The sequence below is a fragment of the Thunnus thynnus genome, chromosome 17 (assembly GCF_963924715.1).
Source record: "Thunnus thynnus chromosome 17, fThuThy2.1, whole genome shotgun sequence".
Lineage (NCBI taxonomy): Eukaryota > Metazoa > Chordata > Actinopteri > Scombriformes > Scombridae > Thunnus > Thunnus thynnus.
In genome coordinates, this window is record NC_089533.1 from 9,116,112 (window position 1) to 9,128,984 (window position 12,873).

The following is a 12,873-nucleotide window of genomic DNA, read 5'->3' on the forward strand; positions in this document are numbered from 1 at the left end:
TCCACTACTGTGTGTGCAAACATTTCAAATGATCTGTTTCATATAAGAGGTTGATTTAGATATCCAAAAATAGTGGCTTTAAATCATTCTCAGGCTGATAATTTCCTAAATCTAATACCCCACTTTAAATTTTTTTTCTTCCTTTTTTTTGCTCTTTGACATGTTTTCAATTTAGGAACTCTAAATCAACATTTTACGTGAAGTACGTGATGGCATCAGTGGCCATAAGACCCTCATCCAGCGTCTTCAAAACGAAGAATTAAAATGCGCCGGGTTCTCCCTGGAGGAGGAAGGTGGAACAACAACTGAACTGTTTTTCATCCGATACAAGTCCATAGGAATGATAAGAAACAGAGGGACAGTTTTCAACTATTAACTAATTTGTCATTCATTTTATTTTTTTAACCGTATTGTAACGTGAATCTGCACATTCCGGTGATACAGATCAAGTATGTGAATATTTTTCAGTTTCAGTTTTCATAATGCTTATATTTCAACCAAAACTCACTATAATGTAACATTGCTTCATTTATTTATGGCATCTTTTTTTAACCGACTTTACCTCACTGTACTATATGTTCACTTCCTCAGTTGTGTGTTGCTGTTAAATAGGTTGTGGGATCTTTAAACATTATGCGATTACGCCGTTTAAAACCCATTGACTGTTATGCCCTCACGCATTTAGATGGCGATCTAGCGCTGTGGACAGTTGCATCAGTTCCTGTGTGTGCGTGTAAATAGCTGTGCTGTGCCGTAGCTGCTCCACGCTACTTTTTATTCCCAGGACGCAGAATAGTAATAAATCCTCCTCTGCTAGGAAAGGCATAATAAAGACGTCACCCTCCTGCTCGGGTTGGCTCAACCAAGCCAAGTGCGCAGCTATTTGTAAGCTACAACAACAACAACCTCCAGCACCATGCCCATGGATAACGTAGGGATTTCTCTGAGATCCCCTCGCCGTGCGGAGACGATATCTGCGTCAGATCCATAGCAAAGACAGCCTTTAATTCCTCTGGATCTCTCTACTAAAAAAAAAAAAAACAACACACACACACACAGAGACAGAGGGACTTGATCGTGTTACGGGGCTCTTGTCGCAACAAATAGGACGCAAGACGTGGATTTGAAGGTATTTAATAACTGCGACACTGAATGTAGATCGTAGACGTGCACACGCGTCCGCCAGAATAACGTGCTGTCATTGTGGTGCTCGGTGCGCACGTCTTTAAAGTGTTCCAAATTTAAATGGATACTGGTGTAGCCTCTGTTTGAACAGGGCTGCAGCTACAGGACGTAGCGCACTTCATAGCTGTGGCTGAAACGTATGCACGACTCATAGTCCGGAAAAAAAATGCACTGTGTCAGTTTCCCGAGCTCAGTTTTGCCTTTGTACTTGTTTCTGATTATGTGTTCGCTCAGACAAGGAAGTTGATGTCCACTAAGGTGATTATGAAACATAGAAAAACTGTACTACGCACTTTTCTTCTCCGCTTCATATTGCATTTCTGAAGAGGCACGCCCACTCCTGAGCAATGTGGATGCCCCGTGCTGTTAAATTAATCGAGACTTTATCCATTCATGTGCACATGATGGGTCTCTTTGTTCATTATTTGGTCAGTTGCCTTCTTTGATTTAAAAAAGGGGGGCCTGAAAGCAGTCGTACCCTTAAGCAGTTTAAAGCACTACCGTGGAAGGCTTTTTTTTTTTTTTTTTTTTTTTTACATTAATGACAATTTTGTTTTGCCAACAGAGGGGGGCACTCTTTCAAATAGACTTTCAGCGAGGGTGAATGGGGAAGTTTTATATCTGTTTAAGAGTATGTAGTGTTCTAACAACAGTATGTAGAAAAGGACTGTGAGCATACAACTGTTTGTAGTATTACTGAGGATTGTTATGATAGAATAAGTGATGAAAACAGTTTTAAGTTCATTATACACTTACTATTGAGTACCACAGAGACTATGTAAGGCCTTTTACAGATATTATTGTATTTTTCTGATGAAAATATTAAATACAATCATTCTCTTGCACCTTTTATACTCATATTTGGGGATCAAAAAGCTTAATTTGACAATGCATCTTATAACCTAAGGAGGTTAAATTGTATCTTTGTCCTTTTAAAGAGCCATGGAGGAAACAGCTGCTGAAACTGCAGCCCCTGCCACCGGTGCCGCCCCACCAACCCCAAGACCTCAGCCGTCCTCCTATGCACCCTCCCGTAGTCTGCTGGAGTGGAGACGGAGGGTCAAGTCTGAGTATATGCGCCTTCGCCAGTTAAAACGCCTTAAAAAAGCAGAGGAGGTCAAGGTGGGTTAACTCGGTATTGACGGTTCTGCTTACAAAAAAAGTAAGGTGTAATTTCTGTTTTGAAGGCCAGTGTGTGTATGTGCGTGTGTGTATGCATAGCATAGGGGACCTGCATTATGTGTGTGTTTAATATGCAGCGCTCACTGTGTATGTTTATGTGCCCATTGCGTGTGTGTCTTACAGTATGTTTGACGTGCTCTTTGTTCTGTTTGTTTCTAGACCCTGTTCATGACCAACAGGCAAAAAATTGAGCAACAGACAAATCTCCTGAATGAAGATTGGTCCAAGCTCAGGATTCAGTCCATCCCTTTGTCAACTTCAAGTGGAGCTGTGGCCAACAAGAAGGTGTGTGTGTGTGTGTGTGTGTGTGTGTGTGTGTGTGTGTGTGTGTATGGTGTGCTAAAGAGAGAGAGGCTACAGGCCACACAACACTGTCCAGCTCTGCCTTCATATCCCTGAAGGCTCAAGTAGTAATCCAATCTATTATTACTGTGTGAATGTGTTGTGAGAAAACTCCTCGCAACCATGTTGAATCCTCTTCCCCAGCACAGTGTTCTGCTCTGATTCCTACCTGGCTCTCAGGTGTTACTAAAATTAAATATCTTAGGACAGAGCAGTGTGCCAGAAACGGATCACACAGAGGTCTAATATTGGTCTGTGGCCCTGTGGGAGCTCAGAATACAAACAGCCAGAGGGCATAACAGCATCCTTCTCCTCACACATGCTGTCAGGGTCCGCTTTATTGTGTTTACTGGGTTTATTTTCCCTGTGGGAGGTTGAGCAGCATGTGTGTTTGATTGTACAGTAATAATCCTGAGGACTGTTCTATCGTCTTGTCAACCCCAACCCCACCTCTTACAGATGTGTACAGTGGAGTTTGGTTTCCCAGCATTCAAAGCTCAAGCCATTGCCATGAGACCATTGTCAACAGTGGCAGGAATCCCCTTCATGTACTCCTGGTCACCTCTGCAGCACAACTTCATGGTATGAAATAAATCATGCTGTATTGTAGATGATACATTTACAGTTTTATTACAAATGCAGGCAGATTTTATATGTTATTGCATCATTTTCAGATGATTCCAATTTTTGACGGTTTTCATGAGTTAAATGGAAATGGACGATTCTCGGGTTTATCAAACTCACGAACACATGTCATCATTTAAGAGGTTTTACTTTGTTCCAAAAAAGTTTTATGATGGAAATGCATATTTTTTTATCTGCAGAAGATTATACTGGAACACAACATATCTATTTTATTTCCAGTCCATTTATGTACATTTACTACTGACAGACTCATGTACTTGTTTGTTAATTTGATATTTTTGGCTTTAGCTCCTCAGAAGCATCACATATGGCATTGTGAAGTTTGGCATGACGTAGTTGCACACCTTTCTTGTCGGGAGTGGCAAGGCACAATGCACAAATGTTATTTGTATGCATGATGTAATATTATCGTTAATTTTGTTTTGTTTTTTGTCGTAGGTAGAGGATGAGACGTTCCTTCACAACATTCCATACATGGGTGATGAGGTGCTGGAGCAGGACGAGGCCTTCCTGGAGGAACTCATTGACAACTACGATGGTGTCCATGGTGACAGAGGTGTGTGCTGAGTGCTCCATCCCATCAAGTTGTCTGCACAGACAGCATAATCCCATCTTGTATTTGCTGTCAGTCTGATATGCTGTGTATTTGTGCAACATTTTCTCAAGAACTTGGGTTTATTAGATGCGGATGGTACAGCTGACATCAGTCTTAAGCCTTTCTGTGGAAAACAAATATTTAAGGGATAGACATTGACATTTGTAAGGTTCTTACACAATAATTGTCTTCCAGAGGGGGGGTTTATCAGCGACGAGATCTTTAAACAGCTGGTGGAGGCCTTGAGCCAGTACTCTGACCATGAGGAGGAGGAAGAGGAGGAAGCAGCAGCAGCAGCGGCGGCGACGACAGAGGTGGCGGGGAAGAAGGAGGAAGAGAGAGCGATGAGGAGGAGCTCAGTGGAGGGTTCGGAGGAGACGAAAGCTGGGACTGTGGCGTTCATCCGAAGGAAGAGGAGGAACACTACTGAGGGTGAGAGTGTGAAAGTCTTCAGCTGGTGCGTTTTTGAGTTCAGACTTTGTCCTGTGAGAGAACAAGAGGGCTGCAGCATGAACAAAGCGAGTACTGTTCATCTTTTTACACTGCACAGCTGCCACAGGGTCGCCCTGCCACAGCAGTTCCTGAACTGGCATTGTTTACTTTAAAGCTGCCTCTGTGTCCCTGCACATGGGTACTGTTTGTGAGGGAACCTGTTTGTCCATGACACTGATATGACCCATCTCTAATTACAGGACTTAATGACCTCTTGTACCAGGTTTTATGGGAAACTAGGCTGTATACACACTTTGCCAATACTTAGTGATAGTGAAATGGAAGCATACCTGGACACACAGTTATTCAGCTACTGGTACACAATCACGTACATGGATGAAGGGTTCATGAATAAAATATTATGAAAAACGAAAACTACACTGCTCACATTACATCATGTTTTTCACAGAGAAACTGTTTTCGGAACATGTTATTGCTGACCGGCCTTGAGCTTTGGGAAAACTCCTGTACCGTTGCAACATGTTTGAGAGAACATATTACATAAGATTTATTTGAGAATCTGTATCAAAACCTGGTGTGTAGACAAAACTGGCTTATTTGTATAACAAATTCTGTTCACTGTTTCTCTCTGTCTCCCAAAGCGAGGGACCTTTCCAGCAGCAAGAAGATCCCCAATGATACAATATTTACAGCCATCGCCTCAATGTTCCCTTACAAGGGCACCACGGAGGAGCTGAAGGAAAAGTAAGAAAAGTGAAATGAAACTGGGGGATCTGTGTGCACAATGCTGAACAGACCGTTGCTTAGTGTTCACCATGGAGACGCAAGCTGTCAGGGAGGAGAGTAATAATGGTGGCTCCCTCTCAGGCTCTCTGACTCAAAGGAGCAGTTATATCAGCTTCTAAAAGAGCTTTATTTAGAAGGAAACATCTACATCTTTGCCCTAACACAGAATGAGCATACTAATATTGTGGCATAAAGAACTGTAAACAGGTGATCACTACTAAAACTCTCCCTGTAACCTCCATAGGTACAAGGACCTCCTGGAGCCCCCCAGCCCAGTCAAGCTGCCCCCACTCTGCACCCCCAACCTAGATGGACCCTTTGCTAAGTCTGTGCAGCGGGAGCAGTCGCTACACTCCTTCCACACGCTCTTTTGCAGGCGTTGCTTCAAATACGACTGTTTCCTTCACCGTAATGGCTTAATTTGTTTTTTATTATCACTCCTGCAGCAGATTAATTTCTCAAATGCCTATCTATACTTAGAAATGTTTCACGCTCAAGTAATTTTTACCAGTTGCTACTACTAACTACCTCACTGACCCTATTATGAAATACTTTTATTTCTGTTCATAAAGCTTTTCATGCTACACCCAATGTTTACAAGAGGAAAAGTAAGGAGATCCGAATGGAGACTGAACCATGTGGTGTAGACTGCTTCCTGCTACAGGTATGCCAAGCCCACAGTTGATTAATCTTTTCTATATCATTGATGCATTCTGTACACTGTGGCATTCTCTATATCTTGCTGTTTACTCTGTGCTTGTTTTTTTACTATCTCATGTCCTCTTATGAAGAAAGGGGCTAAAGAATTTGTAGATCAGAATATGTTGCGGTCACAGAGGTCTCGGAAACGGCGGAGGCAGCAACGTGCCACCAACTCCAACTGTCCCGGGCCATCTGGGTCCGCTGAGGAAGGCAAAGAGGGTGACAGTGACCACGAAACCACATCCTCCTCAGGTAGGACTCTGATCTCACCGCTTTTGAAACCACCAGGTGCTCTGTCTAGACAGGTGTAAGTGAATACAGTGGTTAAAGTTTAAAGTATTGATAATGTATAAATGTAAAAATCTGGTTAATTTTCGTAGTGCAGTGAAGACTGTCTGCTCCATTCACAGTTATTTTAATGTGTTTCTCAGGCTCTGAGTCACTGTATGACTAAGTAGATGCATCATTTACCATAAGCTCCTCCAGATCCCTCCCTTTCTGTAAGGCTGTTTGCCCTGACTGACTGCAGCCCTACAGAATAGTGAAATTTGGCGAGAGATGAAAGCTTTTAAGTCATATCCTGCTCTCTCTTCTGTCTCCCCTCTTCCATCTCCTCTCAGTATCAGCTCTCTCTTGCCAAGCAAAATAAACCAACCATTAGTTTTGCATGCTTCAGACCCAACACAAACACTTTGTTCCCTCTCCCCCTCCTCCTACTGTGGTTTTTTTTCTTTCTCTCTTTTTTTCATTTATATTGACATCTTCATGTGGAGAGCAGTGGGAGGGAAATAAGAGCAATCTCCTCGGGCTCTTTATCTTTCTCTCTTTCTCTTTGAGCTCTCAGGTTGTTGTTCATCACCATCAGTGCAGCCTCTGTTAGGTTTGGAAATCGCTCGTGCTCAGCCAGTGACTCAGCAGACTCTCTCACACGTGTTGAGATAATATGGAAAAAACAGATTGTTGAGCTGATTTATAAAGATACTGGGTGACGGAGCATGTGGCCGCAGCAATGCTGCATTCAGCCTGTTGCCAAGCAACATTCGGCTCTCTGCCTTGAGCTGTGGGTGTGCGAGCATCAGTCTTGAATATCCAAAAAGATAAATCAAAGCCCAAGGTCCTGTGTGAGTGTATGTGTATGTGTGTATGTGTGCCTGCATGTGTGTGCACGTGTGCGTGTACATACAGATACACAAAAATGGCATCCAGAATTAGCAGTATTTGTGTCTTGTATGGTTAAATCAGCAATACTGATGTTCATGTGCAAATAAAAACTGTCATAAACGTCTTGCCAAAACCAAGTAATAGAAAAGTGTTTATGTGTGTATTCAGCTTCAAGTCTGTAGATTCCAAAACTTTTGCCAAGAGTAGTCAGTGATACTGAGGTGTGTTTCTGTATGTGTATGCATGATACAGAGGGGAATTCGCGATGCCAGACTCCCACTAAGCTACGTCCAGGGGATGATGATGGGGAACAGCAGGCATGCTGTGTGGTCCAATGGAGCGGGGCGGAGGAATCACTGTTTAGGGTGCTGCACGGCACATACTTCAACAACTTCTGCTCCATCGCTCGCCTCATCGGTACAAAGAACTGCAAAGAGGTGAAATGTTCACACATCTTACAGGTTTCCCCATCTCAGCATGTTTCCACTGACACAATAAGCAGAAGACACTGCACAATTTTTGCTGCATTCTTTCACCATTTGAAAAGATGATATGCTGTTACTGAAATATAATAATTAATCATACATATATTTAAACAAATTCTGGCTTATACTTACACAAATTATTTTTTTAAGTTGTTACATGTAGGATTTTAACATAAAGAGGTCATCATTACCACCTAAACATGGTGCAATTAGTGTACAAAACAGCCCAAATGGAGCCACAGCCAAGCAAAGGGAATGGTGACAAAAAGGAAGGAGGGGCAAGAGCATTTATAAGAAATTAGGTCTTAATTTCGGAGAAAAAGCATTAACATTAATAGTTGCGCAACTGTAGGTTATTAGCTGTTTTATCTGTCGTTTACACGCTATATTAGCTATGAAATGTAGTTTTTTAATGTTAAGCAATTAACTCGGACCTTCTATGACTGATACATAGTTGTTTTGAAATGAAGTAGACAACATACTTTTGTTGCTTTTTTTCTGTTGCGTTTGCGTCAGTGCGAGTATAATAACACATGTATCCTGTGCCTGCGGTTTTATGGTGTGGGTAATTGGGCTGACTACAGAGAGAATAGCATGTGGCACTATAAACAGGGATGCTTACCAGATGTGACGTCTCACATGCTTTCTCATGATGCAGTCATTCAGCCATAGACATTCCCAGCTTTATGTTGACTGAATATCATATGTGTTATGTACAGTATAAGAAGGCTTCGATAGAACATTACAGCTTCTGAGTTACTTGAGCACAATTCTACCAATAAAGAGCAGGAAAAACAAATCTAGATCCATCTGAGACATTTTAAAACAGCCTCACCCCTTTACATCTAACCCTTGTAGTGCCTCTTTCCTACATCCACACAATCCAGAGTCTGTATTGGACTGTCTGTTAAAGCCCTGCTGGTATCCAGAGGGCCCCGCCCACTGCTTAACTGAGTGGAAAAGCAGAAACCAGCTGCATCATTATGTATGTCCGTGTCCTAGGGAAGAGGCCAAATCTGGGCTTTGGCTGCCAGAAGTGGTAGTGTGTGTGTGTATATGTGTCTGTGTATGTGTGTGTTTGTGTGTGTGTGTTTGGCCTCTGCAGTGGAGTTTTGAAAGCAGAGGATGGCGGGGGCAGGATGTTCTGTGGCGTAATCATGGCGATGTGCTTTTCTTTTGAGAGCCACTACATTACAAGATAATTACGATGAAGAAAGAATTCTCTTAAAATTTGCGTACATTTGTGTCAGATTTTCACATTGTGGTGTTGCTTGCGTCATTTTTATCTCCCCCAGGTCTACGAGTTTGCAGTGAAGGAGGTCCTGATTCATCGCGTCCCTTTGGAGGATGGAGGCATCTCTCCCCAGAAGAAGAAAAGGAAACACAGGCAAGATATCACCTGTTGTTCTATGATGGAAACATCATGATAACATGATCTCTTGCAAAACAGAGGTTGGCCTTCAGTGACACTTCCAGAATAAATAAAAAATATTAATGAATTAATTAACTGATTAAGTCATGCAGAGATAATTTTATAACAATTAAATTAAAAAGGGTATTCTGCACTGTTTTGTATGTATTAGTTTTAAAGCTGCATTTGGTCTTCCCCAATTTTTGTCACTAAGTCTGTGCAGCGTAAATTAATTGGACGTCTAATATGTAAATTTCTATCCTATTGTCCTGCCATTCATACCATGTAGAGCAAGTGAAAGGAGTTTTTGACAAAACTGAATAAACCCTTTCATTGTGTTTGTTTGATGAGGCAGGTTATGGGCAAAGATTCAGCTAAAGAAAGGTATGTTCATCCCACAATAAAACATCCCTTTTTAAAATACAGCACAGCTTAGTGTGTCATTCTGAGGTCTTTGTCCTCTGTTGCTCCAGATAACTCGTCCAATCAGGTGTACAACTACCAGCCATGTGACCACCCTGACCACCCATGCGACAGCTCCTGCCCGTGTGTGATAACACAGAATTTCTGTGAGAAGTTCTGTCAGTGCGAGAACGAGTGTGAGTGTCACTTTTCTTATTCGCCTGTGTCTGTCCAATCTGTCACATATTGTGTGCTCCTTTCTTTTTTCAATGCAAACAACAACACATACCTAGTGTGCTTTTGCCTTGATGCTAAAAAAAGAGAGAAGACAGTTTGTCATAACCACATTTTCCACTGAAAGCTCACTGTAGCTTTAAAGCCGTTTTGCCAGGCCACAATAGCGCAGGGTATTAGAATGTAAAACAATTCTGCAGTATTCTGGGAGCAGTCAGAGGAGAAACTGTCCTCTGGCGGGAATAGGTGGGTGTCTGTTTAATACAGAGCTGCGTTCACAATGAGGCATTTGGTGCAGCAGCAATGACCCAGAACTGTGTTTTCCTAAATGGCCACATGGTGGTGGAATGCATTTTGTATTTCACCCTCTGGAGAGTATACAATGGAGACAGAGGATAAGATGAAGTAAACATTTTGCTATGGTTTGGAAAAGATGGTTTTGCCTCATTAAATCATCTGTTGTGGCTCAGTCACCCTTTCTCTCTCTCCCCCCTCCTCCTCCTTACCTGACTGTTACCTCAGCTTTTTCCCGTAGCGGAGGAGAGCTGGGGTCAAACAGGAAGCAGCCCCAGTTGCACATGTGTGTGCTCTGAAGACTTGGAGAGAAATCAAAGGGATGTGAGAGGCTCCGTGCCTGATATACAACATAATTCCCAACATCAGTATGAGTCAGACAGTTCCAGCTAAACAATGCTTGATGATACAGACACATAAAATCCACTCTGGCTGGGAATGGAAGGTTAAAACGGCAAGACAGAGAAGACAAATGCGGCCTGGAGCCCCTGTTATGGACGGTTTTCCCCAGGCAGCGGCTGCTGGAAAGACATTTCGGTTATTCTTGCCTGATCCTTCCGTTCATCTGCCCGGAGGGTGTTATGTTACACTCTGCAAAATTGTATTTCAGCATATCTGCCAGCAGAGGTCCCTGACAGATGAGCTTCTCAGCATTACTCAGCCATTGAGCCTCTGTGCTGCAACTGCATTTTAAAATGGAATTATCTGTCATTTTCATATTGTATTCTGCCAAGTCATACAATGTATTATCTTTCTGTATTGCCGCATGCAGTCTGTTCCGAAACCTTCTTCTCGTCACGTCCCCTTTCAAGGCAGCCGTGTATCTAAATGTTTTCCAGGCCAGAACCGATTCCCAGGCTGCAGGTGTAAGACACAGTGTAACACTAAACAGTGTCCCTGCTACCTGGCTGTGAGGGAGTGTGACCCAGATCTGTGCATGACCTGCGGCGCTGCGGACCACTGGGACAGCACAGTGGTCTCCTGCAAGAACTGCAGCATTCAGAGAGGCCTAAAAAAGGTACAGCAGAACCTTTCAAGGTCTTGATGGTCAAACATTTGAAATCTGATAATCAGTTATTCTTGAGACAAGGTGAAGTTAGGAGTCTATAGATCCCTCATTTGGCTTGTGGTGTCTTCTAACCTGTATTTGACCTCTCTCAGCACCTGCTGTTGGCACCATCAGATGTCGCCGGGTGGGGCACCTTCATCAAAGAGCCTGTTCAGAAGAATGAGTTCATCTCAGAGTACTGCGGAGAGGCAAGTCCATGCAATTTTGTGGTATTCATAAGTTCTCAGTTTGATTGAAGTTTTGTACGTATAGTGTTAACATGTGTATGTGTGTGTGTGTGTGTGCATGAGCAGCTGATCTCTCAGGATGAGGCGGACCGACGTGGCAGAATCTATGACAAATACATGTCTAGCTTCCTTTTCAACTTGAACAATGGCAAGTATTCCTCGTTCTTATTCTGGTGTCATAAGCCAACCACAGTTAAAGTGTATTAATTAATCCTTAATGGACTGTTTCTCTCACCAGACTTTGTCGTGGATGCCACACGAAAAGGGAACAAAATCCGCTTCGCAAATCATTCAGTTAATCCCAACTGTTACGCAAAAGGTAAGACTGAGTCAGCTTGTTCTGCTTTGAATTGAATTGTGAATGCAGAGGATTTTGGGGAGGGGGGGGGGTTGAAAAAAAGTGTTTTTTGGCTGATGTTGTGTTTGCTGCCATTGCAGTGGTAATGGTGAATGGAGACCACCGTATTGGAATCTTTGCCAAACGAGCAATCCTGCAAGGAGAGGAGCTCTTCTTTGACTACAGGTAGAGTCACAGGCCTTTTTGTGACTCTCCAGCCGCTTCAAAGTAAAATAAAATAAGAAGGCCGCTGTCTTTTTGTGTCTGTATTACTGGTTTCTGCAGATAGCATTTACTAACTCTGACTTTTTACTTCATCTCCCTCCCACAGATACAGCCAAGCCGATGCCCTCAAATACGTGGGCATAGAGAGGGAGGTAGACATGACTTAGCTGCACCTGCTGCCTACCTCCATAACCTGTCCTTAACTCCTCAGCCACCCACTAACGCTTCTGTCCCTCTCTGCAGCGTCACACCTAGCTGATGAGTTTCTATGTGCAGGCACTTTGTCTGCTCTCTCTGCTGCACTTCCAAAAATAGAAAGCCCCCCCCCCCCCTGCTGTTTGCAGGTGCCTCTGCTCTGCAGACAGCGTACCACCTCCCTCAGTGACAGCCGTCAGCTCTCCCCCTCATCTGCCCAAACTCAACCACCTTGCAAGACTGTATACGCCAAGCTTATGAAATGAAACTATTTAAAGTGGAAATACTCTTAATCTGTATTGCTTACTGCACCAAGAGGATCACACATTTTATTTTTGTTCCATCTTGTCAAAGCAAAGAGGCTGCGATTGCCCATCATACAGCGTTTTACTCTCTCGGCAGTTTTGTTACTGTACTTATAGACTGGCTTTTGTTTGACCTCTCAATACTTAATGCAAGCTTTTACATCGTACCTAATGATGATCAGTGAAATGCATGTGCTGTCTCTTGGATAAACAAACCATTAAACATGTTAGCCACAGCATTAGCTTCAGTCAGATGCTGCTCTGTGCAGTCACTCAGTATCGTAGTGTGATGTTACCCGCTGGCTGTTCTTCAGAAGAACTTGACCAGATTTGACATCTTGGTGTGTTCCTCTGTGAACCTTTTCAGCAGCTAGCATCACCACCACATCTTTATGGCAAAATAAGTTATTGTGCATTTATATCATTGTTCTGCAAAAATAGGCAACCAGACAAGAAACCGACTGACTGAATGTAACCTGTAGATGATGGTGAAGAGATCTCATTCTGTTATAATTTTACACATTTCCCCATTCTATTGGTACTCAAAGCAACGCACATGCAAATCTACCATTTATCATCACGTTTACATGATCTTGAGGCCTTCACACTTTGTGAGGCAAATCATTCATAAATGAACT

The 12,873-nt window shown here is 42.8% G+C and overlaps 1 protein-coding gene across 3 annotated transcripts; it reads left to right on the forward strand.

Moving 5' to 3' along the window:
• Nucleotides 1-271: 271 nt before the first annotated feature.
• ezh1 (enhancer of zeste 1 polycomb repressive complex 2 subunit) lies at nucleotides 272-12,657 on the forward strand. 3 transcript variants are annotated; one of them, XM_067571128.1, is made up of 20 exons: nucleotides 272-449; nucleotides 2,124-2,307; nucleotides 2,527-2,652; nucleotides 3,169-3,291; nucleotides 3,793-3,910; nucleotides 4,145-4,381; nucleotides 5,044-5,146; nucleotides 5,433-5,596; nucleotides 5,761-5,852; nucleotides 5,980-6,142; nucleotides 7,304-7,488; nucleotides 8,832-8,923; nucleotides 9,303-9,331; nucleotides 9,421-9,546; nucleotides 10,717-10,895; nucleotides 11,039-11,134; nucleotides 11,240-11,321; nucleotides 11,412-11,492; nucleotides 11,612-11,696; nucleotides 11,842-12,657. In XM_067571128.1, exons 2-20 carry the CDS (start codon nucleotides 2,128-2,130, stop codon nucleotides 11,900-11,902), a joined length of 2,322 nt encoding a protein of 773 aa, XP_067427229.1. In that variant the 5' UTR covers nucleotides 272-449; nucleotides 2,124-2,127; the 3' UTR covers nucleotides 11,903-12,657. The 3 variants fall into 3 exon arrangements, with proteins under 3 accessions (XP_067427229.1, XP_067427230.1, XP_067427228.1); XM_067571129.1 differs by lacking the exon at nucleotides 272-449 and adding an exon at nucleotides 673-1,129 and having other exon boundaries at nucleotides 11,612-11,738; XM_067571127.1 differs by lacking the exon at nucleotides 272-449 and adding an exon at nucleotides 673-1,129.
• The last annotated feature ends 216 nt before the right edge of the window (nucleotides 12,658-12,873 follow it).

Bases quoted from the DNA above. Each gene is read 5' to 3' on its own strand.
- ezh1 (XM_067571128.1), top strand. From the start codon at position 2,128: ATGGAGGAAACAGCTGCTGAAACTGCAGCCCCTGCCACCGGTGCCGCC. The intron at 3,911-4,144 runs GTGTGTGCTGAG...ATTGTCTTCCAG, and splicing joins TGGTGTCCATGGTGACAGAG to AGGGGGGGTTTATCAGCGAC. The intron at 11,135-11,239 runs GCAAGTCCATGC...GTGCATGAGCAG, and splicing joins TCTCAGAGTACTGCGGAGAG to CTGATCTCTCAGGATGAGGC.